General features: G+C 52.3%; 1 protein-coding gene across 5 annotated transcripts; it reads left to right on the plus strand.

Moving 5' to 3' along the window:
* The first annotated feature begins 7,425 nt into the window (after positions 1-7,425).
* On the plus strand, positions 7,426-12,086 carry LOC123443538 (chaperone protein dnaJ 3-like). Of its 5 annotated transcripts, none has more exons than XM_045119951.1 (6): positions 7,427-7,905; positions 8,859-8,945; positions 9,939-10,012; positions 10,141-10,388; positions 10,833-10,915; positions 11,201-12,086. In XM_045119951.1, exons 1-4 carry the CDS (start codon positions 7,753-7,755, stop codon positions 10,277-10,279), a joined length of 453 nt encoding a protein of 150 aa, XP_044975886.1. In that variant the 5' UTR covers positions 7,427-7,752; the 3' UTR covers positions 10,280-10,388; positions 10,833-10,915; positions 11,201-12,086. The 5 variants fall into 5 exon arrangements, with proteins under 5 accessions (XP_044975890.1, XP_044975886.1, XP_044975888.1 ...); XM_045119953.1 differs by having other exon boundaries at positions 11,915-12,086; XM_045119952.1 differs by having other exon boundaries at positions 11,921-12,086.
* Positions 12,087-27,622: the final 15,536 nt, after the last annotated feature.

Below are 27,622 nucleotides of genomic sequence, written 5' to 3' on the forward strand. Positions count from 1 at the left end.
TGGGCACTTGAAAAATGAAAAATAAATTTTTCATACAAGGAAAATGAAAACTTCCTTAACCAACATTGTTTGCCATTCCATCATGCACCTTGTGTATAATATTAGATCGTTTCAACAAACTCTGCCATGAATCTCGCCATGAGATTGATCATTTGGCTCGAAAGCCTTGAATCTTCACACATGATAGCTCATTGCTAAGAACACTTTTTAAAAATAATTATCGTATTATAAGTTTATTATTTTTCCTCGTAACTTAGTCACATATTATGACACAACGCGAAGGTTTTGCATTTTTTTATTTTTTTATTTGTTATGCCCGTTTCAAAATGCGGTCGAAATGACGGGCATGACCGTTCATAGCTAGGGGTTGAATCTTATCAAATTTTTGTTGGATCTCTAATTAAATAGATACTTATTTACCTAAAAATCATTTTTGAAAAAAATCATGAGAAAACTATGAGGCACCTCTAGTTCAAATTTGACCCGCTTCGTGCTGAATCGACGACAATTTGTCTTTTTCAGTAGAGGTGGATAAAAGTTTTTTAACACCCAACCATTTTGTAAATTTTACATTAAATATGGCTTAGTATTTTAGAAAAATGATTTGGTCCAATTTTGAAACAAATATATGGTAGGTCCTTCATAAAAAAACTCATTTTGTGCACTTGAAAAATGGAAAATGAATTTTTCATACAAGGAAAATGAAAAATTCCTTAATCAACATTGTTGCCATTCCAATATACACCCTTGTGCATAATATTAGATCATCTGAACAAACTATGCCATGAATGTGGCCATAAGATTGGTCATTTGGCTTGAAAACCATGAATCTTCACACATGATAGCCCATTTCTGAGAACACTTTTTAAAAATAATTGCCGTAATACAAGTTTATTATTTTTCCTGGTAATTTTGTCACATATAATGACACAATGCAAAGGTTTTCCATTTTTTTAATTTTTTTAATTATTCATGGCCATTTCAAAATGCACTCAAAGTAGCGGGTATGACCGTTCCTAGCGAGTGATTGAATCTTTTTCATGGGAATTTTTTTTGATGTTTCTATGATTAAATAGATACTTTTGTATCTGAAAATAATTTTTGGGAAAAATAAAAAAGCAAACTATGAGGCAATTGCAGTTTAAATTTGACCCCCATCCACCTGATTCGTCGAAAGTTTGTCTTTTTCACAAGAGGTGGATAAAAGATTTTGACACCCAACCATTTGGTCAATTGTGCATTTAATATGGCCTAGTATTTTAGAAAAATGATTTGGTCCAATTTTGCAACAAATATATGGTAGGTCCTTCACAAAAAAACTCATTTTGGGCACTCAAAAAAATGGAAAATGATTTTTTCATCCAAAGAAAATGAAAACTTCCTTAGGCAACATTGTTTGTCATTCCAATATGCACCATTGTGCATAATATCAGCTGTCAACAAGGTCCTTCATAATAAAATATCTTTGTCACTCGAAAAAGAAAAAAAATCTTGTAAAAAACCTTATTTTCAATCAATTATGACCAATTTAGATGGTCATAACGTCTTCATAGTGTTTACTACATTCTGATTGGTCCATATGAATGTCACGCGGATGATGCATCAACGGCCATTGGATAAGCCCGGATCCAACGGTAGCCCTCATCTCTCTAGCCCAAACCCTAGCTTTGTCCTGTTGGAATTGTTCCATCCACCCCCCTGACTCCTTTCTTCCTCTATTCTCCTTCCTCCCTTTCTCCCGTGCTCTCCTCTCCCCCACCCCTCCCGCAACCCAACCCAACCCCGCCATCGATCTCCTCTTCCCCACCCCTCCCGCCGGCCACGGCCTCGAGGCCAGGCCGCCTCCCATCCCGGGCGGGCGCGATGGCGAGCAGGATGGCGTGGCGGGGCGGGAGGCCGCTGCTGGGGGGCGGCGCCAGGGGCGGGAGGCCCGGGAAGCCGTCCAAGGCGATCCTGGTCGCGCTGCTGCTCGCGTCGGTGGTGTTGCTGCTCCTCCTAGCGCTCGGCGCGCTCTCACTGCCGGCGGCTCCGGCCGTGGCGCGGTCCTCTCGCTCTCGCTGTTGGAACACGTCGCATGCCCGTTGGGCTTCTAGCTGACCACACGACCGGCTCTCTTAGATCTCAACTAACCCATGCATATCGCATGCCACTAGCCATGATTCCCATGCAGGGCCATGCCCATCGTGGCCGTTATGGCCTCTTATCTCTTCCTCTGTAACTGTATATAAACACCCAAGAGGGATTGAATACATCAAGGCAATACGAGCTCATTCCTTCACTTGGTATCAGAGCTTCGATCCTCGCTTCCGCCATGAATCATCTTCTCCGTCGCAGCCGCTCCGCCGACTTCGACAACACACCCAGCAACCCCTTCGCCCCTCTTCCCGTAGCTCGCACCCCTTCGACGGTCGACCGCGGCAAGCAGGCCGTCGCCGCCCCTCGTGCGGGTTCCTCCTACGCCACTCCCGCCCGCGGCGCTCCTCTTCCCGCACCGCTCTCTCTCAGGTGCCTGCGGCCGCCCTCCGTACAGCCGGCAGCGAGCTCGTCCCGCGCCTCACCCTCGGCGCCCCCGACAATGCCGACGCTGACGCTGGCCCATCCGCCCTCGCCGGCCTCCCTGCCTCCATCGCCCATCACTTCCCCCGCAAGCTCGAGCTGGAGACCGGAAACTACTCCAAGTGGCGTCAACTCTTCTACTTCATCTGCTGCAAGCACAACGTGCAGCACCATCTCGACGTCACCACCGATCCCGCCGCCGCTTCCGCCGTCTGGCGCAACGACGACATCACCGTCGTTCTCTGGCTCTACGAGGTGATCGCCGAGGACCTCCAGGACGTGGTGATGTCGCCGGAGCACACGGCACACGACGTCTGGCTTCAACTCCACCTGTTGTTCCGCGACAACTAGTCGGGGCGTGCCATCATCCTCGAGGCGGAGTTCCGCAACACCCTGCAAGGTGACCTCTCCATCACCGAGTACAGCAGGCGGCTCAAGGCGCTGGCCGACGCGCTCCGCGACGCCGATGCCCCCATCTCCGACCAAGCGCTCACCCTCCAGCTCGTACGCGGTCTCAGCCGCCGTTTCCATGTCATGGCAACCCTCCTGACGATGCAGCACCCCTTCCCCACGTTCATCCAAGCCCGCTCTCGTCTGCTCATGGAGGAGCTATCCGCCAACGAACGGGCACGCATGGATGGCCACACTGGCGGCTCAGGCGGCTCGCCCTCCACTGCGCTCACCGTTGGACGTGCGCCCGACCCCGCCGTTGCTCCCAACACTGACAAGAGCAAGGGGGGCGCGTCCTCCCCTCGTGGCGACAAAAGCTCGCGCCGGAGAGGCTGTGGGCGCGGCCGCGGCCGCGGCTCCCCTTCGGGCAACCCCACGGCAGGCGGCCGCGGTGCTCCGACACCTGCCTTGACAGACACTCGTCCCTGGCTGGGTTACTTCGCCCCTTGGGATGCACCCTTCCCTCCCCAGCCGCCCCAGCCTCGCACGCCGTGGTCCGCCCCCAACGCGGCCGGCGTCCTCGGGCCTTGCCCGACCCCTCCGCATCACGCGTACACCGCGGCGCCTCTGGCCACCGGCGGGCCCTCTTGGGAGCAGTACCACAACCTCAACGCCGCGCTCCACAACCTGTCGCTCCAGCAGCAGCAACACGCCGGCGCCCAGGACTGGATCCTCGACACCGGTGCCTCCTCCCACGTCGCCGGTAAGACGTCCACCCTCACCTCGTGTTCTTCCCCCTAGCGCATCACTCCTCTGGCATTACCGTTGGGGATGGCTCCCGTCTTCCCATCACCGCCGTAGGCCGCACAAACTTGGGTTCCTTCACCCTCAACGACATCCTCGTCTCCCCCTCCATCATCCGCAACCTCATCTCCATTTTTCGTTTTACCATTGACAACTTCTGTTCCATTACATTTGACCCATATGGTTTCACTGTGAAGGACCTAGCGACCGGGCGCGTCATGATGAGATCCACTAGCCACGGCGACATGTACCCCTTCTTCGGCAACTCCGGCGTCCAACATGCACTCTCCGTCGTCGACACCCTGTGGCATCTTCGCTTAGGCCACCCGAGCAATAACTCCATCTCCATTTTAGCTAAAGATTTTCTTCCCTCATGTACTCCTGGCGTGAGCCACCGTAGCATTTGTAACTCATGCCAATTAGGCAAGCAGCCTCGACTACCGTTTTCTTCCTCTACTTCTGTTACAACAACACCATTTCAGTTATTACATTGTGATCTATGGACCTCGCCTGTGTGTAGCTTCTCTGGTTTTCAATATTACCTCGTGGTGCTTGATGATTTCTCTCACTACCCCTGGACCTTTCCCCTCCGGAACAAGTCCGACACCACAGACACAATCACACGCTTCTTCGCCTACGTCCAGACGCAGTTCCATGTCACCATCCAATGCATGCAATGTGATAACGGCGGTGAGTTCCTCACCACACCTCTCCGCTCGCTCTTCTCCCGCCATGGCGCCTCCTTCCGCCTCTCTTGTCCCCACACGTCGCCCCAAAATGGCAAGGCCGAGTGCCTCATTCGCACGACGAATGACATCCTCCGTGTCTTGCTCATCCATGCTCGCCTCCCGGAACAGTTCTGGGTCGAGGCCCTCCATACGGCAACACATGTCCTCAACCGCCGCCCATCGTCTGCCATCGCGCATCAAACACCCCACTTTCGCCTGCTCGGCCGCCACCCTTCCTACGACCACCTTCGGGTCTTCGGTTGCTTATGTTTCTCTAACACCTACGCCACCAGCCTGCACAAGCTTGCGCCTCGCGCCGTTCGCTGCGTCTTCCTCGGGTATGCCCTCGAACACAAAGGCTACCGTTGTCTAGATCTCGCCTCTCGCCGTGTCATCATCTCCCGGCATGTTGTGTTCGACGAAACTGTCTTCCCTTACTTCTCCGCTACATCACCGGTGGCCGCACCGCCTCCTCCCACACGTAGCACCCTGCCTCCTACTCCCGCGCTTCGCTACCCACCCATGCAGCGCCCTGCAGTTCCCAGCCAACCAACTCCCGCGGATCCCATGCCTGCTGCTCAACCAACCCCGCCTTCCTCGAGCCCACGCAGCGCACCTCCCCTGATCCCATGCAGCGTGCCTCCCACGTCCCCCGCTGCTACACCGCCATGTAGCCCGCCTCTGGCAGGCCCCACCACTACACCCCATGCAGCCAACCTCCCACGCCCCGCGGCTCGTCTTCGGCCACTCCCGCTACCCAGGCCGCTCCTCCCATCATCAGCACCAGCGCGCCTCCCCCGGGTCTGTTCCCGTTGCCCCGCCAACCAACACCCACGCCATGCGCACGCGGGCCAAGTCCGGCATCTCCCTCCCTAAAAAGATCGTTTCCCTGCACACCACCATCCCTTCCATTAGCCCCATCCCATCCTCCTACCGCGTTGCTCTCCAAGACCCCAACTGGTACAACTCCATGCCTGAGGAATATGATGCTCTAATGAGGAACGATACATGGTGTTTGGTGTCTCGTCCTGCAGGTGCTAACGCGGTGACAAGAAAATGGATCTTCCGCCATAAGTTCAACGCCGACGGCACGCTCGCTCGCTACAAGGCTCGGTGGGTCCTTCGCGGCTTCACGCAGCAAGCCGGCGTCGACTATGGCGAGACATTCAGCCCCGTCGTCAAGCCGGCCACTGTCCGGACTGTGCTCAGCATCGCCGCCGGGCACTCCTGGCCCATTCACCAGCTGGACGTGAAGAACGCTGTCCTCCACGGGCACCTCGCCGAGACGGTCTACAGCCAGCAACCGGCCGGCTTCGTCGACTCCGCTCACCCGTCGCGCGTGTGCCGCCTCAACCGCTCCCTGTACGGCCTCAAGCAGGCTCCGCGCGCCTGGTTCTCGCCCTTCACCGCCTTCCTCCGCACGCTCGGCTTCACCGCGTCTCGCTCGGACTCATCGCTGTTCATCCTCCGGCGTGGGCGTGACCTTGCCTACCCGCTACTGTACGTGGACGACATTACCCTCACCGCCAGCTCCGACGGGCTTCTTCAGCACATCATCGCCTCGCTACATGCTGAGTTCTCCATGACGAACCTCGGTCTCCTGCACCACTTCCTCGGCATCAACGTCGCCACCACCGCCGCTGGGCTCTTCCTCTCCCAGGAACAGTACGCCCTCGAGATCCTCGATCGCGCCAGCATGCTCAACTGCAAGCCCATCTCCACGCCAGTCGACACGCTCTCCAAGCTCTCCACCGATGCTGGGCCGCTCTTCCACGACCCAACGCTCTACCGGAGTCTCGCCGGCGCGCTCCAGTACATCACGCTCACGCGCCCGGACTTGTCCTATGCGGTGCAGCAGTGCTGCCTCTTCATGCACGCGCCTCGTGACGCCCACTACCAGCTCGTCAAGCGCATCCTACGCTACCTTCGCGACACGATGCACCTCGGTCTGCAACTCCATCGCTCCACTGCTTCGGATCTCGTTGCGTACTCGGACGCCGACTGGGCAGGGTGCCCCGACACTCGACGATCTACCTCGGGGTACTGCGTCTTCCTCGGTCCCAACCTGCTCACCTGGTCCTCGAAGCGGCAGAACACGGTCTCCCGCTCCAGCGCCGAAGCCGAGTACCGCGCCGTCGCCAACGCCATTGCCGAGTCTGCCTGGCTTCGTCGACTCCTCGGCGAGCTCCATCAGCCTCCTGCACATGCAACCGTCGTCTACTGCGACAATGTGAGCGCCATGTACATGTCCAGCAACCCGGTGCAGCACCAACGCACGAAGCATGTGGAGATCGACCTCCATTTCGTCCGCGAGCGCGTGGCTCTTGGCGAAGTGCGTGTCCAGCACGTTCCTACGAGCTCCCGGTTCGCCGACATCTTCATCAAAGGGCTTCCGACCTCCCTCTTCAACGAGTTCCGCACCAGCCTCAACGTTCGAGCTCCCCACGTTGTGGCTGCGGGGGGGGGGGGGGGGGGGGGGGGGTGTTGGAACACGTCGCATGCCCGTTGGGCTCCTAGCTGACCACACGACCGGCTCTCTTGGATCTCAACTAACCCATGCATATCGCATGCCACTAGCCACGATTCCCATGCAGGGCCATGCCCATCGTAACCGGGATGGCCTCTTATCTCTCCCTGTGTAACTGTATATAAACACCCAAGAGGCATTGAATTAAGAACATTAAAACTGAGCCTAAACAAGGCCTCTCACGAGTTGTACATTTTTGACCGTCGGATCCGGTGCTTTGGACATTCTTGGCCATGCGATTGATTTCTGGTCACAAACTGGGCCAGCTGTCCTGGAGGGCTGCTTTTCTGGATGCCGAAACGGTGGCCTGTGGTTGATTGGGCCGGGCACCTCCCAAAGACCATTCTTCCTCCCTTGTGCGCCCTCTTTTTTTTTGTTTTTAGCCCGTTATCGCCCTTTCACATACTTCTCGTCCAAGCGACCTAGCCAAAACAACGAAACAATTGTCCCGATGCAGAGTGCCGCTGCTGAAGGAACCTGTACATCAAGGCAATACGAGCTCATTCCTTCACTCCCGCGCCCGCGCTTCCGCAGATCCGCGTTCGAGTCGTGCGTCCCCAGGCCTTCGCTCTCCCGGCCACCCGTCCCGCGCTCCGCTATAGCTACCACCGCCCCCTCTCCCCCACCCCACCTCACAAACCGATCCCACCGGTGACCCCATCCCCCCACCGATCAACCAGCTAGGGTTTCGTCCCCTTCGTCTTCTCCGCCGAGCTTGGAGAGTTCGTGCTCATTGCCTGAGGCGAGATGTTCGGCCGCGGGCCGCCGAAGAAGAGCGACAGCACGCGCTACTACGAGATCTTGGGCGTGCCCAAGGACGCGTCCCAGGACGACCTCAAGAAGGCCTACCGCAAGGCCGCCATCAAGAACCACCCCGACAAGGGCGGTGACCCCGAGAAGGTGAGCGCCCGCCCGATCTCTTCCCCCTTTCCTCCCGATCTGTTCTCGATGGGGATTGCTAGGCTTGGTGGATTTGGTACGGCAGATGGATCTGGTCCAGGGCCGCGCCGGTGTAGGATACGATGGGATTTGGCGAAGGAATTGGTGGATGCGTGTTTCGTAGATAAGTTTAGGCAGGGAAGAATTCTGCTTTTTGATCGGGGGCGGCTTTAGAAAGAACATTTAGTTGTCACTTGTTTAACATTCGGCATGGAATCTTTGAAATCGTCCTTATACACGTGCTCGGAATTGTTGAGAATACTTAGTACGCTCGATGATTTTAGATGTTAATTAAGCAATTCATTACGATCTATTCCATTATGATGGTGTTTTTTCTTGAATTGCTGATGATGTAGCAGTAATCCATGTGTGTGTTGTTAAATTGCTTGCTATTGGACCTCTCGATGCACAGTTTGATAATTGATGATGATTAAGCGTAGAGAATCCAGACCAATGCAATTGTTGAGAGTGTTGTCATCATTTGTATATTCAAACATTATGCAATGTCATACTTGTACTAGGCAGGAAACTTGTTAAATTCACATCGCCATATGCCAACCTAGCTGAACTAAAAGCTGACTACCGATGCTTCGATCGGTCAAAGCTAAAACTAACAACTAATGCTTGTTAACTCGGTCAAGCTTTGCTGGGTAGTGGGTACTGATGCTTTGGCTGGTTGATCTGTTTGCGTCAAACATTGTTTTGTGCTTGAGCTGACTACCGATGCTTCAATCGGTCAAAGCTAAAACTAACAACTAATGCTTGTTAAGTTGGTCAAGCTTTGCTGGGTAGTGGGTACGGATGCTTTGGCTGGTTGATCTATTTGCATCAAACATTGTTTTCTGCATGCAATCTGATGGAGTAACTGTTATGTGCCTTCATCTCGTAATTCCCGTAATTTTGTCCTTATCCAGGCGACCCGGCTCGGCGCGGCGCAGAACTGCTCGGCGATGCTCGCCGGCAACCACCTCATGCGGGACGCCGCCGCGCTCCCGGAGACCGTAAGTGCCAAGTTTTACTTACTACTCTCACCGCAGACTATGAACTATTGGTAGCGTAGCTGAGTTGGAATGGTCCCTATATCTGTATGGTAACGTTAGTAACGGTTGCTGAGGACGAGCAGGGTCACATGGTCAGTTTCAGATGTCAATATATCCTCCGTTCGAAAACCAGGATAAGTAATTTATTTGGGTTTCAAACCAGCTAGCTGTCGAGCCTGAATTGCTGCAGGATTTTGCTTGTTGCTGTATTTGCTCAGGAGGGCCAATGTGCGCTAATTATTGTCCTAAGGACTTTTATGTCCCCTGATAAGGAAGACCGTGTTAGCTGTTTCTTCCACGGTCCAGGCACATGTTGTAGTTAAAAGTTACTTCCATCGTATGTACACCAGCCAATGAAAGAGCAGGAAATGTTAGGCCCTGTTTCTTTAAGAAGTCCTAAGACTTTTTTTTAGTCCCAACTAAAAAGTCTCTAGTCCCTACCCGTTTCTTTACAAGGACTAAACATGAACTAGAGGTCATTAAATGACATGCAAAAAGACCATGTTACCCCTAATAATATACTAGAAGTTATTAAATGACATGCTAAAAGTAGGGGCATTGTTGGAAAAAGTGCCAAAAAGTCCCTCCCATAGGGACTTCTTCCTTTAGTCCCAAATACCCCCTTTTAGTCCCTAAAAGTCCCTCCTGTTTCTTTCACGTGGGACTAAAAGGGACTTTTTTTAGTCCGTACACCAAAAAGTCCCTGGAAAGAAACACCCCCTTAATTACCCAAGTAGCATGGTGGTAAGGATTGCCGCACAACATTTCGTGCTATTTATAACTAGTATGGTTGTGCGAAGACGAGTGAATATATAGCATAGACTATGTCCTGTTGTAGCCGTTGACGCTTAATTTGCAAGTATTATGTCGCTTGATCCAGGAAGCAGCAGAGTTGATGTACGTACCAATCGACTCCATTAATGTGGGGAATAAGTGATGTTGTCATTGCTGCAGAAAGACTGGAGGGAGGATGGGATCGTTAGCCCCGTCAAAAACCAGGCCCATTGCGGCTCCTGCTGGACGTTCAGGTAACTACTGAATTTCTGCAGTGCTGTTTTTTTCCCACACGTGCCCCTGTATCAGTAATAACCCTTGATTATGTTTCTAACTTCTCATAATTTTTTATTTGCATATGCTGGCCTTCATTCTTTAAAAGTTGGGTTTACAGGAGCTCCTCCTCCTCAACCATGCCAAGATGGCAGCGGCGCGATGCCGGTCGAGGACGTCGGCGTGTAGTCGCCCGAGGCGTCGCCGGGGTGCTACGTGCGGCGGGTCGACAAGGTGCTGCCCGATGATGACGGTTGCGACGAAGCCCTTGAGGACGACGGGTGGGGCACCGGGGATGACGACCCCTTCGACATCCCCGCCAAGCGCACGCCCGTCGAGAGGCTATGGTGGTGGAGGGTGAGTCGCCATTCCCTACTCAACTTGCTGCATTCAGCTCGACTTGGTGGGGCTGCAGGGTGCTTGAGTTACTTTCCATTTGGATCCTCTAATGCAAGTGTTAGTGATATCTCTGTAACATTCTATTTAGTGAACAACATACACTGTTATGGACCATGTGCTAGTTAATAGGTTATAATAATTTATTCATTTGTGCTCAGATGTTAAAAATATTGTTGCTTGCATGGCCCTTATCCAATGATTAAATGTTTTACCAGCATTAAATCCAATATATAAAAAAGCTTCAGTTTTGGATTGTTGATTTAGCAGCTTCAAACATTAATTCTGATCCAATTTCAGTTTCTGTTGATTGTCGATTGTTGATTTAGCATTCGGCAACGCGGCTTCCAACTTTAGTTTCTGCATCTCCTCTTATTTTGATCCTTGCGTTTGTTTTGCGTGCAGGTTGCTATGACGCGGACAAGCTGCTGCTGCAGGTGGATGACTCCTCATGGATGCTCAACCTATCTCTCCTACCCCCACACATGGTGAGCTCCACTTTGTCTTTCTACCCATGCAGATCTGATGTGATGTGCACAAAATACTTGCAATTGTTCTCGACACAACACCCCATCACGTCTTGTTCGATTCGGATGTGCAATTTCATTGCTATTGTGTTGTTTGATGCTTGCTTCACAAGAGGGAAACCATGGATATAAGTTGAGCTTCCTTTTAATTTTATAGTAATAATAATCATTTGGTTCCATTTTCTCTGCTGCTAGTATAGTTTGCTGCTGTACTAATCTCATTGTGATGAACTCTGCAATAACCAGTTTTCTCATTACACTGATGATGCAAAGCTTCTCCTACTGCTGCTGCATGTCTTCATCGACTTAGTTCTTCCACAGGGAGAGATATAAATCCTTTACTTGTTCACTGTGTAATCTACAGATTACTTCTTCCATTAATCATCTAGTGCTCCTATTAGTGAGATTCATCTTTTTTTTTGCAAAGCATGCAACGGTTTGGAGTACTTTATCATGACCTGATGAAACCTACATGTCGTTAGCATGCATATATATTAAATGCATTAAATCTGGTTAAATGCATTCTACTACAACAGCCAGAAGCAATCCATTTTATTAAATGCATTCTGGTTAGGATTTGGTCATAGCAGCACCTTGCTGTTCTGTTTTAAATCTGGTTGCAAGTTTTTTTTTCCAGAACCAACATCTTACATTTCGGGCATTGGGCATTGGAATTAGGAATTTCTGTATAATTTTAGTTCTGGATGTGTCCAATGCAAACATTACTGTGAGCTGACAAATTGATTCTAAAATGTCCTATTAACTTTATTTCCGATGGTGATTTCTGGATTTAGTACCAATTTATTGTTGCTCTCGCCTATGCATTGTACCTTGCTTTGTACCAATTTATTGCATTATTTGTTATTTACTGTTAAATACGCTGTTAGATTATTTTTATTTTGTTCCTAACCATTTTGTTGTATAACGTGCCGATGCTATCCTTTCATGTTTCTTCACAAGCATCAGGACAAAGAAGAAGAAGCATAGTTGAGTGGATCTAGTTCTGGGAGTAATGAAGCCCATGTGATGCTTCATTACTATACACTTGTAGAGCTTTTTATCTGATTGTAAACTTAATGTTGATCACATTTATATGTGTTATATTATGTAAAAGATTGCTTTTTTGCTGTTATTTGAAGTATTGTGTCTATTTTTTGTTTATTTTGATTTAAATATTGGTTGTTTAATTATGAGCATATTGAAATCTGAAAAACATGACCTTGAGAACATGAGCCCACAAAGCAGAATGTGACATGTGGGACCCACTTACCAGAACTTGACAATTGGGGTGCATTAAAAAACAAAAAACAAAGGCTACAACCCAAAAATAAAAAGGCGAAAATGTTGGGCCTGGCCTGGCCCATGTAGCTGACGAAAATTAATAGAAAAAATAATAAAAAGGCTGATTTGTTGGGCTCGATCCATGTAGAACACCGAACTGGAACGGGCTGATTCTTACCAACGATCAATCCAATTGGTCATAACTTTGCCACATCAGCTTGCCACGTTGGATCCGATGTGGCTTGGGCGCACAACCAACGATCAAAATAATTTTAATGTTTTCGTTTGGTCGTAAAATCCTATGAACAATCCAGCAAAAAGGTCGTTATAGTTCATTAGAGACCCTCAGCTTTTGACAGTCTATTTTTGGTCGTAAAAAGGTCACAAATGAAAATCAATGACCATTCGGTGACCAATATTGAAGGTCATTAATTGACATATTTCTTGTAGTGCTAGGTTATTAATATGCGGTGTAGTAACTGGACCTCCATAGACCGGGTGAGGGGGAATCGAGGCAAATGTCCCCTTCCCATTCTTGTCATGAGGGGAGAAAGTTTGAATACCTTTAGCCGCTTCCTTGTCGGAATTGGCCTCCAACACCGATGAGGTGGGTTTAGCCAGAAGCAACGGATCGGGAGAATTCCTCATCCCCTCAAGTAATTCTTTAAGCATGGATTTGACTTCGGTCGTCACAGACATCTTGAGTGAAGCCATGGCGTGGGACCCTTCGGGCCGAACCTCACCATCGTCAACCATACTCTTCGGGTGGTGAAACCCTTAATAAAGTTACGTTTCTCTCATACCAATTGAAAGGATCGATATGGTTGACTAGAGGGTGGGGTGAATAGGCAACTACCAATTTTTAGCTTGTCTTAACAAATTAAGGTTAGCAACAAAAGGTTCTCTATATGAACAACTAGGTGAGCAGCCTATATGATGCTAACTACGAGGATAACAAGTGCAAGCAAATAATACACCACAACAATAACAAGTACAAAGTAAAGGTAAGAGATAACTGCAAGTGGAACCGGTGTAGACGAGAATGTGTTACCGGAGTTCCTTCCATTTGACACGAAGCTTGGAGTCCCCAACAAGACCACGAAGCTTCACCACAATGGCATGTGACTCCGAGGTGACATCAACCGTCTAGGGTGCTCAAACACCCAAGAGTAACAAGATCCACAAGGGATTAGTGGGGGGAATCAAATATCTCTTGGTGGAAGTGTAGATCAAGGCCCTCTCAAGAAATCCCTCGAAAATCAACATGTTTGATTGGCTAAGGAGAGAGATCGGGCAAGAAAAAGCTTATGGAGCAATAATAGAGCTTGGAGAGGTAAGAGGTGAGCTTCTAGAGGAAGAAGACACCTATATATAGTGGTGGTGGGGGGGGGGGGTAAAATCCAATCGTTACCCACCCACCACAGCAATAGCCAAGCGGTACTACCGCTCTCGGAGCGGTACTACCGCTCCGCATCTCACCAACCACGGTAGTAATAAAATACTACCGTGCCTACTACTGTGGGGGGAAAAGTATGCGAAAAAGTCCATCAGAGCTGTAGTAAAAAACTATTACCATCCCGAGGGCGGTAGTACCGCTGACCCTTTTGCATAAGCATCAAAGATAGGGATGGAGCTCCACTGTAGCAAGGGAAAGGTGGTGCACTAGATGTGTACGTGATGATTCCATCCAAACCTTTCTGACGCGGACCTCCTCTTAATAGTACGGCTTTCCTATGACTCAAATCCACCAAAGAGAAATGTGGAAAGCAACCGTCTTCGAGAGATTCCGAGGGGCATCGAATTGTCTTGTGCCTATATATGAATTATCTGAAATGCTCAATGCACACGATTATTCCGCACATACATTGTCATCAATCACTAGAACCACTTAGAGAGAAATATGGCCTAACATCAGTTCATTTATAGGTTAATATATTCGTTATATGGAGGTTTCTGTTCCTTGACCAAAAGTGGGGTTCATATTCCATACATGTGAAAGTTCATAATTGCTAAGTCAATGTGAAGGTTATGTTTTCCAAACAACATATCTTCTTTACAGTATAGAAATGTCTACTATGATTCTCGGATGTTTTACACACTTTACATATGGAAATGTGTCATGCTGATGTTGTGCCTAACATTGACATTAATAAGGATAACTGCCAATCGGCCAGGTTTCTAATCGTGGCGCACGTGCTAAGTACCGAGCGTTGGAGCTTTTCTAAGTGGATGATCAAGGAGCACAACAAATATGTAGCACCATAGTTTATTAGGTCTGATGGTCTGATGGAGAAGGGGTGAATGGAGGAGGAAACAAATCACATGTATCTTAAAGAGGTAAAAAAACACATGTATCTTAAAGAGGTGAGTGTAGAAAGAAACCTCTTGAAATCGGAAAAGGAGGAAGGTAAAAGTTCCCTCTAGATAGAAAACGGGAAAGTGATACACGTGTTCCCTATGTAGCAATAGTAAAACACTTGTTTAATCTATGTGGTAGTACAATTTTTCTGTTATCCAGTGGCAACATATGTACATTCAACTGATTTCATAAGGAAAATGTATGCACATCTTTTCTTAAAAATTAGGAGATTATTTTATCCACATCGTCTCCCATAGCAACACACGGGCGTTCTACTAGTATAGGTGGAGGGGCATGGTGGACAGCCCCTCAAGCCCTAGGGGCGCAACCAAGGGGGAGGTGGAATCCTAGTCCTCCCCTTCCCTTCCATACAAAGGTGGACTTTCCACCTCTCCCAAGTCAAATGGGCCTTGACGGACTTGTGCGCCTGGCCTAATAAGGTCAGTGCGCCTCCCCTTAGCCCATGCTGGCCCTCGGGTCATGGTGGAGCCCTTGGTGGACTTTAGGACTCCTCCGAAAGTTTCCAGAACCTTTTGGAAGCTTCCCGGTATAATTCTGAAAAATTGAGAAACTTTTCCGGTAGACAAAATATGATTTCCCATATATAAATCTTTACCTCTGGACCATTTTGGAGCTCCTCTTGACGTCTAGGATCTCGTCTAGAACTTCGAACTACATTCGGTCACCAACATACAACACCAAATAATACTATATCATCATCAAATGTTAAGCGTGCGAACCCTATGGGTTCGAGAATCATGTAGACATGACTGGGACACCTATCCGGTCAATAACCAATAGTGGGACCTGGATGCCCATATTGGTTCCTACATATTCCATGAAGATCTTTAACGGTCGAACAACGATGTCAAGGATTCAGTCAATCTCATATGTAGTTCCCTTTGTCCATCGATATGTTACTTGCCCGATATTCGATCGTTGGTATCACCATACCTAGTTCAATCTCGTTACCGGCTTGTCTCTTTACTCGTTTTGTACTACAATATCATGTTACTAACTCCTTAGTCACATTTATTGTAAGCTTCTTGTAATGTTGTATTATCGAGAGGGCCTAGAGATACCTCTTCGTCATACATAATGAAAAATCCAAGTCTCGATCCATGCCAACCCAATAGACACCTTGGGAGATACCTGTAGAGCATATTTATGATCACCTAGTTACAAAGTGACATTTCATGCACACATGGCATTCCTCCCGTGTCAACGGGTTGCGTGATCTCATGGTCTTAGGAACAGATAATTGACATGAAGAAAGCAATAGCAATAAACTAAGTGATACGATCAAATGCTATGCTTACGGTTGGGTCTTGTCCATCACATAATTCTCTTGATGATGTGATCCCGTTATCAAATGTAAACTCATGTCTATGGTTAGGAAACCTTAACCATCTTTGATCAACGAGATAGTCTAATAGAGGCTCACTAAGGACACGGTGTTGTTTATATATCCACGCATGTATTTAAGTTTCTGGTCAATATAATTCTAGCACGGATAATAAACAATTATTCATGAACAGGGATATATGATAATAACCAATTTATTATGGCCTCCATGGCATATTTCCAACACTTTGGACCCTAACGGCTTCACGGGCTACTGATTGGGAAATGACCCCTAGGTATACCAAAGGAGAGGAGTCAACACCCTGAAACATTTGGGGTCGGCTCTCCCCCCTTGGCCGCCTGGCCGTATGGACGGCCGCTCTTGTGGGATACCCCCCTCCACTAGTCGTAGGTCGGCCGGGTGGCGACCAACTCCACCAGCCGGCAAGGGCGGCAACCGGTGGGTCGGTGCCTGTCCCATCATCATGTACCAGCATACGACGACACGACGAGACCTCCTCGACAAGACGAAGCATGGCTATAGGATCCCTTGATGGGGCGAAGTGTGGCTACAAGGCCGCATGTACCTCTTACCTTGACTGGGCGAACCGACATTTTAGCAGGTTGTGCCTACCTACTCCATGACGATGACGCGTGCTAGCCACCGTTGCATGAGCTAGTAGGTCACGTGCCAAAGAAGACCTGGCAGCCGGCGGGCCCTAAACCGTCCTGAGAGGTTGGGTGCCACCCCACAGCTCCCCTGAGAGCGGGTCGCCCCTTTTTCCACTCATACACACACTCACGAGCTAACAAGGTAGGTAGCGAGAGCACCTTCTTCCTCCTCATGAACAGTCCAAGGAGCGCTCTGTATTGTGAACACCTATAGTCACCCCGATAAGACTAGGGGTTTTACCTTCATTGGAGAGCCCTAATCCTGGGTAAGTCGGCGTCATGTGGCTCGCACCCTCACCCATCTCCGAGTGCCGCCGGCGCACGTCGGCCTCAAACCACGACTCAAGACACCCCTAGCATCAGCCTTGGAAATACCACGACAGTCTTGTTATAAACTACTGTATGAAGTTGGTACTCGTTCAATATTTTGATGACATTGTCGGCGTTCTAGGAACCAGGGTACCTAGACCTGCCTCCCTGCGGTCCAGGGCTGAACCACCTCATAAGTGCAAGATCAGCAAGGAGTGGAACCACCATGAACCAGGCCCTCGTGAGGGGCCAAGCCTCACGAGGAGGAGCAGCATCAAGACCCGCATGGGGGCCCCTCAGGACCCCTTCGGAACAGCGGCCATTCCGAGGCAAGGCCGAGCCTCACGAGTCAAGGATGACTCCAGGGAAGGACATGCGAGCAGCAAATGACAGGACGGGACAGTTCCCCTTTGGTGAAAAGGAGGCGGGAGCGAACAGGTTTTCCAAAGGCATCTTCCAAAGGTTTCCCTTCTAGTGCAACAAAGCCGCAACCCCCCACATGTAGGGAAAGCGTCATCCACGGGCCCGTCTCTGCGGCGCGGGCAGATACTTTGCAGGCGAAGACCACCTTTGGGCAGGGTAGCATGTGCCCCTGTTCCCCTTCAAAATTGGCCACTTTGGGATCCCTTCCCGCCGAAGCTACGAGGGAAGAGGACCCAGGCCTCTGCTATAAATAGAGAAGGACAGGCACTTGAGATGGAGGGTTCATTTGGACGACAGAACAACACATTTAGTCCCTCAGCCTCCGGAGGCCCAAGAAGATTGTACTAACTCATCCAACACTTCTATGAGAGGCAATCCACCAAAAGAAGGAGTAGGGTTTTACGTTTCGCAGCGGCCCGAACCTGGGTAAACTGTTGTGTTCTGTGTTCCCCTCGCCATCGAGTGAGTCCTTCATCGTTTCCATTGAGTAGTGAGTTAGGTGAGGCGAAGCAGGGAGATCTTCGTACACGCCCCAGTGTTCGAATCCTTAGGGTTCTGCAGAGCCCGAAATCCGACATTTGGCGCGCCAGGTAGGGGCGTGTCGAGGTCCCCCCAAAGTTTGTCTCGCCACAACTGACCTCGTCCATGGCGGGGAAACGACGAGTCCGCACGGAGAGACATGTTGCCCGCGTGGCGTGGACGGCGTGGGCAGGCCATGGTGCCCAGTTGCCCCCATCCTCCCCGGCGCCCGACGGCCGTGCTGGACAGACTTCAGGTGAGCGCCGATGTTTGCCATCGTCGTCAGCCGTGCGGCATCCCCACGTCGCCCCGGCTCCTCCGCGCGTCCCGCTGCTGCCTCCCTTCATCCGAGCGTGCCAACACCCGACGCACAGGCATGTCGCACTTCTGGTGGCATACGAGCTCAGGCACCAGCGCACTGCGTGTGACCGTCGCCTTAGAGGTCATGCGTGCCATCTCGAGCTCTCTGCCGCCGGTGAAGCCCGACATCGTCCCCGCGCGAGCCATTCCCACCAGCCTGCGCCGCCGGGACCTGAAAGAGAAGGACCGCGCGAGCGCGCCCACGAGCGTGCCTCAAACCTTCATCGAGGCTCGCTCCTGCAGAGGATCCGGCGGGAGTGGATGGGGGTGCAAGACTCGGCACCACTTGGAGGGCATCATCAACTGTTCCCGGACGTGCTTCCCGGAGTAGGGAGAGAGCATCAAAGGCCCGACTACATCAACCCTCGAGAGCTCACACGAGCCGGCAACAACCACACCGGCCCGTCTACGCGCCACAGAGGGAACCCCGTGGGCCATTACTACAACAGGAGGCACGAGCGCGACCCTACGAACCGCCCCCACACGAAAAGGTATGAACAACATTGTGGGGGTGATCCAAGGGGGTGGATCTGCGAGGTAGCCCAGCGTGGGTATGCTCGTGGGGCACACCTGCTAGCTAGGAGCTGCCTGAGGTAGGCGTCTGGGTCTGGGGACCGGGGACCTCTAGCCTTGGACAAGGTGGACGCACCCTCATGTCCATGTCGAGGGGCCCCAGCCTGGGGAGGGAGGGTGGAACATACGCCCAAGTCCCCGAGCGAGACGAACCCAGCCTGGGGGCCGGGGGTGGTATACCCGCTGCCGCCCCCAGGGCGCGCGATGCTAACTTGGGGACGGAGGATGGAACACACGCCCATGTCACGTGTGCAGGCTTCGTTCGATTACCAGCAGGTGTTCGGATACCCGTCGCTACCCTTAGGCTGGGCCAGACCGGCCTAGGGGCGCGACCCAGGGTATCGGCCAGGGAACCCCCGGGGTCCAGCAAGGCGCGCTGGGGCATCGCCCCGGGGATCCCACACTTGCTGTGTGGGCGAGTCTTCCGACCGAAGGGCGCAGGGGGTTCCCCCCACGCTCGGGGGCTCGCTCAGGGTGGGTCATGCTACCAGCGTGGGGATCATGAGCAGGGCGCACGCCCATGAGGCATGGAGCCCTCAAAGCATCCCCGGGCCCCGAATCAACCCGAAGCACCTCGGCGCAGCTCCGCAACGCCCCAGTGCCACCACTGCATCGACTCTGCATCGTACTGCAATCCTTCCGGATCCTACTTCATCCCGTGTCATTCTCGCATAATAACGAGCCGAAGTTGTCTACTCCCAGCCCCCCCCCCCAAGGACGCGGAAGGGGTCCACAACACGCCTAGTGGAGAAGAAGAAGGAATCAACACAGTCCCCCAATGACTTCTCGAATCAGGCGCCTAATGCCGCAGGGGTAGGGACACTCGCGAGGCCAAAGCGTCCTCGCGACCTCCCACTTACGCCCCCACCATGACACTCTCACGTAATAATGAGCCGAGGCTGTATACGCCCAGGGCCCCCCGAGGATGCGGAAGGGGTCCACCCCACGCCTAGTGTAAGCCCTATGCTGTCAAGGGCTCGTGAGTTTCCCAGTTTGACGTTTTGAAAAGAAAAGGAGGGTGGGGATTTCGATTTTGTGTTCTCTCGTCTCGTCAGACTCGTGTCCCCTTTTCCCATTTGCTTTGATTGATATTTCGCGGGAACCTCGGGGATCTTCGGTCCTCCCGGGGCTGTCGCAAATAGGGGTGGAATGCGGAATCGCTCGAGCGCCAGAAAGGAGGCCCCTGGGTCCCACCTCCGGTGCCTTACCGGTCATAATGCCACTCATCTCTATCGGCGAAGACTTGGTTAATGCCGGGAGTGGCGGGGCCCCGCCCAATGAAGCGCGAGCTTCGCGGTGGCTGGGATATGTGCAGGACTGGGGCCTGATGACATAGAGCGCCTTGAGTGTCAAAGGGGGCTCCTGAGCAACACGCCTCAGGGGCCTCACTAGTCACAATGCCACCCGCCCCCCAGGGCGTCGGGGCTCTGCCCCGTGAGGAGTAGCCTTGGTAACGGGTTGAACCGCACGACGGCAGAGAGATGTGTTGGACCGGGACCTGCAGACACAGAGTGCCGAAAGGGTCTTCAAACTGCCCCAAAAGAGAGTCGAGGCAGCCTGACCTAAAAGGGCGCGGCTATTATGCTCCGCGAATGCAATGGCCTTCCCAGCGCTCACCTCAAGACGGTCCACTTTGCAGCAAAAAAGCCCAAGTACCTGGAGTTGTCAGAAATCAGGGGACCAGAAACGCCCTCTCCATAGATGTTGCCCAGGGCACGGGAAGCACTCCGCTCAAGGGACTAGAACATCTTGGAGCGTTCAGGTTGGAGGCTGCGAGCGCGGGCGGCCTCTTCGAAAGCCTCTTCAACCAGGGAAGACGCGCCTTTCACTTGTTTGTAGATGTTCGACGGCTTACCTTCGGCGATGGCCCGCGCGTCCAGCGCAGCCTGTCGGCTTTCCATTTCCTGATCCAACCTCCTCTGGTGGGTGTTGACCTCATTTTGCACGCAGTCATGGCGCCTAAGGAAGCGGGATTCCTGGAGCCTCAACTTCACGCGATAATCAAGGAGAAGGGAACGTCGGGCCTCCGCCACCCTCCTGTATACGTCCTCCTCAAGCTTCGCCTCATGAGAGGCAAGGGACTCTTCGGCAAGCGACAACAGGCGCTCTCGCGTCTCTAAACGCTCCTGCTCCAAGCACTACTCCACTCCTTCAAGCACCAGCGAGTCTGCGGATGCTCGAGGACCGACAAGGAAGGATTCCACCGAGGCCCCCCCTGAGGAACCATCGGTGAAGCTTGCGCTTCGAGGCGGGCGATGAGGGCGCATAGCTCCTTCCAGCGTTCCTCGGTGGCCCTGCGTCAACGGTCAGCCTCGAGAGCCTCGGCAAGTTCGCGCTCGCAGGCTTCTACCGCCACAACAAGGGATGCCTCTGCCTCTGCGCGGGCGCCCTCCCGTTGCAGACGACCAGGTTCACGGTGACTTCAAGCTGGCGCCACCCCCATGCAAGGTATTGGCGTTCACCTTCCCGACGGGCCTCGTGACTGGCGAGCCCCGTCCCCAGACATTGAAGCGCGTCCCAGCGGTGCGGAGAAAGCCCCAGGGTGAGGCGGGCGAATCTGCAACAGGCTCCAGAGGCAGGCGGGGGTCCTCACTCCCCGAACGGTGAACAGAAGAAGCGCGCAAGGGGGCCGGGGGCTTCCTTGGGCCGGATTCATCAACGTCAAGCATCGCATGAGGCCCCTCATCACCGTGCTAGAGGGGCCCACGGGTAAGGTGCGACATGGCTATGGGAGGTGCCACGGCTGAGGGGAAAGGCAACCCCTTGAAGAACCGAAGGCCTCCAGCGAAGAAGACTATGGGGGGTTCACGCGCATGAAGTTCCAAAGACCATGCTACGCGAAGTGCGAGGGAAGAAGCCGCGGGACGCCCAACGGCTTCCGGAGCGGGCAACGCAGAACCGCCCCCCTGGCCGTCGAATGGAGACCTCAAGAACGGAGGCTTAAAAGACGGGCGCGTAAATGAGGACAGAAAGGGGGGCGGGTTCTTACTCATCAATGGCCATCCATATCTTCCTCGCCAGAGCCACACGCGCCGGGGGCCGACCGCCCTCGGACGAATTCCTCTTCCGGCTAGCGGGGGCACCCCGACAGAGGGGCTCGGCAGCCCTCGAGCAAGGGTCGGTGGCGGGGCGGCGCTTTCCGTTGTCGACCAATCGTCATCACCAACCCTAGCTCGGCATGGATCCAGAGCTGGAGGGGCAACCGCCGGTGCGTCGCCCATCATGACCCCGGAGGCAACCCCGCGATTAGGGTCCTCGCGGGGCCGAACCCTAGGAGGCCCGACCCCCTGGGAATGTTCCTTCCCCTCAGGGAGGAGATCTCATTCGTCGAAGAAGGGCATCCCCGCGGTGAGACCCTTCAGGGCCTTGAGGCGGTACAACGGTTGGCTGTCCGGGGGAAGCTCGTCAGGATTGCCGCCGGTCAACCGACGAAGCATCTCATGCAGAACATCAGAGGAAAAGGGGGCAACTTGAGTCCACATCGAGTCGCTGGGCCCTGCATAAACCCACATGGGGCGGGAGTGGCGTTGAAGGGGAGCAATCCGCCGATAGATGAACTCACGCACCACCATCGCCATCGACACCCTCGCGCACCTCAGTTTCCCAAGCTGGGTCAAGACTGACGTGAGCCGGGGGTTGCTGAGCTCTTCGCGCTCCCACCCCTGTTTTGATGTCGCCGGAGACGGAGGAGGTTGGAACAGAGCTCCTGCCCTGGTAGCTTCAACCAGCACCCGCTGCCGCCGGAACCCTTCCACCTCGGGGAGGATCTCGACGCCTGGGATCCCGAGGGCCGATGCTTCATCAATTTTCAAGGACGCACACCCAAAGCACTGGACCTCGGAGGTCAATTCAAGTGAGAAGAAGTGGCAGAGCAATGCCGCGGAAGGAGTGACGCAGACAAATGCCTTGCACAAGAATGCGAAGGCAGCGAGGAGGATCAAAGAGGAGGGGTCGAGATGAAGCGCGTGGATCTGGTAGTGCGAAAGCACCGTGTCTAGGAAGCCCGAGAATGGCGGTAGCGCACCCGAAAGGAGGTCATGCAAATGGAGAGGAACCTTGGCAGACACCTTCTCACCCCGAGGCCATGAGCCGAGCCGAATCCGGGTGGCCCCCCACTCACTGGAGTTGGCGGCAACTACTAGTCGAACCTTCTCCAACCCCTCAAGGTTGACCACCGTGGACCGCTCCAACGCGGGCCGGGGCGTTGCCGGGACAAGTGAGCTCGGCGAGCTCCCGCCAGCTCCTTCTTTCTGAGGCATGACAGAGAGAACAAGGCAAAGACGACGCGACGCGTGCGGAACAGGAGGAAGAACCAGCAGAGGAATGGATAGGGGGCGAAGATGAGCGACAGATTCAGATCAGGAGATACAATGCAGATGGAATCGGCTGTCCGTTTTAAAGGCTTGGGCCACAGGCGAATGGGGCCTCCGGCGTTTCGGGCCACCTCCAAGGCTTCGCCGAGAAGCCAACCCAAGCATGCCTTGGGCCCGGGGGCTACTGTTGGCATTCTGGGAACCAGGGTACCCAGACCTGCCTTCCTGCGGCCCAGGGCTTGCCCACTTCATCAGCGCAAGATCAGCAAGGAGCGACACTCCATGAACCAGGCCCTCGCGAGGGTCCAAGCCTCATGAGGAGGAGCAGCATCAAGACCCGCAGGGGGCCCCCTCAGGACCCCTCCGGAACGGTGGACATTCTGAGGCAAGGCCGAGCCTGAGGAGTCAAGGGTGACACGAGGGAAGGACAAGCGAGCAGCAGATGACAGGACGGGACAATTCCCCCTTTGGTGCAAAGGAGGAGGGAGCAAACAGGTTTTCCAAAGGCATCTTCCAAAGGTTTCCCTTGTGGTGCAACAAAGCCACAACCCCCCACCTGTAGGGCAAACGTCATCTACGGGCCCGTCTCTGCGGCGCGGGCAGATACTTTGCATGCGAAGACCACCTTTGGGCGGGGGAGCATGTGCCCCTGTTCCCCTTCAAAAATGGCCACTCTGGGATCCCTTCCCACCGGAGCTACGAGGGAAGAGGATCCGGGTAAACTGTTGTGTTTTGTGTTCCCCTCGCCATCGAGTGAGTCCTTCATCGTTTCCATCGAGTAGTGAGTTAGGCGAGGCGAAGCTGGGGAGATCTTCGTACACGCCCCAGTGTTCGAATCCTTAGGGTTTTGTGCAGCCTGAAATCCAACACACATGTATGTTGTGTTTCCTCTAGTGGTGTCATGTGAACATCGACTATATGACACTTCACCATATTTGGACCCACAGGAAAACATTGTGGAATAGCAAGTAGATGATGGGTTGCGAGAGTTAGAGAAACTAAAACCCTAGTTTATGTAATATTCTGTCACGGCCTGATTGGATCCATATGTTTCTTGATATGGTTAGATTTATCTTAAATCTTCCTTCGTAGTTTCGGATGCTTGCAAAAGGGTGTAATCATAAGTAGGTTACTTCTTCAAGTAAGAACAACACCTTAGCATTGGTCCACCCATATTAAAATTTATAAAAATAGTGAACACAAACCAACTAAAGTATGATATGCATGACTAGACAATATTCCCATGTGTCCTTGGGAATGCTTTCTCACCATAACAAATACTTTTGGCTTGTCCTTTGTCTAATAAGGATTGGGCTACCTTGCTGCACCTTGCTACTATTGTTACTTGTCACTTGTTATGAGTAATATTGCTTCCACCCGTCGTTGGATATTTCCTGGCAGTCTACGAACCCGCGCGGTGCACCTCCATGGACATCTCCAGAGTCGTTGCATCCACACCTCCTAGCGCTAGCCGAGGAAAACTACCCGCCACCGCTATTAGCGGAACCTGTCGAGCTTTGCTAGATGGCCCACCTGGCGACGACGAGCCGAGGAGAGGGAGTGAAGGATGATCGGTGGTGCGAGCCCCCTGGTCACGAGGGAGGGAAACATGGGGGGCCGTGCATGCTTCATGCACCCTACGGCCTAACCGAGTGGAGGAAATATAGAAAATCATCAAGTCTGCCTGCTAAAGTTGGTTCATTCTGGTGGAGAGACTATTATTTTATTATTAATGAATTTAAAGATATTGCCATTTCAACATCCAATTTGGCAACATTGGTAAGTTATCATATGATAAATGGCATCAAGAGAAACTTCTCGTATTATATTGTGACACCCCGATGCCGACGTTCCAGAAGATTCCCCTTTCCTTTCCGTTTTCGTCGTGTGTCTATTTTATTTTGTCGCATCATCATCGCATCATGCGCATCATCAGCATTACATCGACATCTCCATTGTCGCCAGTTTTCAAAACTTGCATCCGTTGTTAGTTGCCGGTTCTCGTCGTTGTTCGTTCCGAGTCCGTCCGCACTCGCACGCGCCCGCGGCATCGTCAAACCTTATTTTAAAAGTGTGTTGACAACTTTCTCTGTTTGGGTTGAGATTTGATGTGCGGTGTTATTTTAATATAGGTAGGCCGCCTGTCAAGTTTTGGCGCAAACGGAGTCCGTCTGGTACCCGTACGGTCGACCGTAGCGGCACCGTCACCGGTTATTCGTCGGACGTTTGTCGGTGTTTTAAAACTCGTTGCTGGGCCGCCCGTTCTCCCTCTCGTCTACGGATACCCCCTCTACACAGCCACTCACCCGTTCCCGTGTGCGGAATCGTCCGATTCCGACCGCACGGTTGGATCCGGAACGAAATTCTGGGTAACCTAGCCCCCCCATTTGTCTATAAATAGTCCCCGTGTGCATTTTTTGACAACCCCCCTCTCCACCTCGGGATCCGTGCCCCTAACCCTAGCCTCCTGCCTCACCCGCAACCAGCTCCACCCACCTCAGCCGCCGGGCCCGGGAGCCCAGATCTGGCCCCCTGAGGCCCGGATCACCGCCTCCCTCTCTTGTGCTCCCGCTCTGCCATGCGCACCCGAGGGTGGAGCCCGAGCCGCAGCTTCCGAGGTGCCCCATCAAGGCGGTCGCCGTGCCGCGCCGGATCCAGCGCTACCCCTTGCCGGTACCCGTCGCCGGAGGTCGCCCCGCAGCCCGGAGCTCCGGCCGTCTCTGCCAGCCGTCGCCGTTCTCGCCGGAGGCCGTCGCCCAGCTGCCTCTGCCGTCGGAGCCTCGCCCTCGCCGGTTCCCGGGCGCAACCGACGACAGCTGCACGTCAGGGGCCGCCCCGCGCCGGAGCCTCGCCCCGCCTCCTGTTCTGTCCACGGGAGAGCCAACTCGAGCGCCGCCACCCCCCTGGTTCGAGGAGAACGACGGAGGAGACGAGCGCCTCGCCCCAGCGTCGAGCGGGCCACGCAAGCCCCCCTCGTCGGCCCAGTCGCAAGCTAGGCCGAGGCCTGCCTCGCTTCACCCTGGCCAGTGGGCCGATTTGCCCGAGCCGGCCCAGCTGGGGGTGGCCTCCAGCCCCTCCAATTCGGCCCAAGCCTCGGCCTCCTCTCCCCAGGCCCCGAGGTGAGTATTCCCCGCCTGTGCACTTTTCCCTACATTGCACGTGCGCTTTCGGCCCATTTAGGCTTTAGGTATTTATTTATTTTTCCTACGATTTATTCTGTTTTCAGAAAAAAGGGTCATATTTTCAAATGCTTGTAGTTTCCAAACCAAATGTCGGATCGAGGCGTGTAGTATATGGTTTTCGTGTAGTTTCTCGCGTAGAATGCGATTCCACAACTTGCATATTTGTTTGACGACGTTTAGCATGCCGTATACATAGATTAACGTGCTGTCCTAATATGTTTGCGTCCCGTATTTATTTTTCGCGCGTGTCCGGTTTGCCCGAATGCCTTAGATAAAATGTTCATGCTCTAGGGACCCATTTGCCATGTATTTTAGAGTAGCCATTCGTATTTTTGCACGTAGGGATTTGCCGCTAGATTATTTTCCGTGTTTAGGACGTTATCTCGCATTTACGTGTGGCATTATTTTTGTTGTGCAACCCCACATATTTTATGTGTTTTCGGGTAGAAAAATCCATGGGATTTTTCTGTGCAATTAGTTTTAGCATTAGAGCAAATTAGTTCGCGCGATATTTTGCCGTGATGCCCTTTTGTTTATTTCGTAGGATTTATTCCGTGCTTCGTTTGACGGAGTTGTCAACTAGGGAGTTGTTCTTTGATGTTTTGTCTAGCCCCTGATATTTTTAGTTGCAATAGAAATGCATCTTTAGGTGTGGTTTGCTTGCTATCAAGTTATTAGAAATAGTGCTGATTTGGAGGAGCTGAAATATTTCTAAGTCTGGAATCTGTTATATTTTGTTGCTGTCTTGTCTTGTTTGTATCTTTTGATCTGTAGCTCTTTTGAGGTTGGTCCAATGGAGTTAGTTGTAGCCCTTGTGTTTCTCTAGCATGCTGTGAATTTTCATGCCATTTGGGGACCTGTAGCTTAAGGTTTTGCTGCTGTCAATATGGCTTCAGATCGAAAACTGCACTTTCATGAGATGTAATTTTCACTAAGTCTGAAATAGTGTGTGAGATGCCATTTTGTGTCTTCTTTCCCTAGTGATCCATGATGCCATGTTAGTTGTTGTTAGTTGTTTGTAGTAGTGCTTCTTTCCCTCTTTCGTGTCATGCCTTGCTTGAGTTTATCGGAGTTGTGTAGCCCGTAGTTGTGGGGTGTAGAAAATGCAATGTGGCTGATTTTGGTAGATTGTAGTGATTTCTTGTTTTGCTCGTAGTTGTTGAACCGTAGGTTCGATTTAATCGTGTCCTACATGAAACTTTCTTAGAATCTCGTGTAGTTTCATTTTCTCTTGCTGGTTGTGTGTTTTGAAGTGCTCGTGACCACCGTTGCACACATATTGCATTCATGCCATCATATCTTGCGGTGCTTATAACTTTTGATCCGTAGCTCC

Source organism: Hordeum vulgare, chromosome 3H, assembly GCF_904849725.1.
Source record: "Hordeum vulgare subsp. vulgare chromosome 3H, MorexV3_pseudomolecules_assembly, whole genome shotgun sequence".
NCBI classification, from domain to species: Eukaryota; Viridiplantae; Streptophyta; class Magnoliopsida; order Poales; family Poaceae; genus Hordeum; species Hordeum vulgare.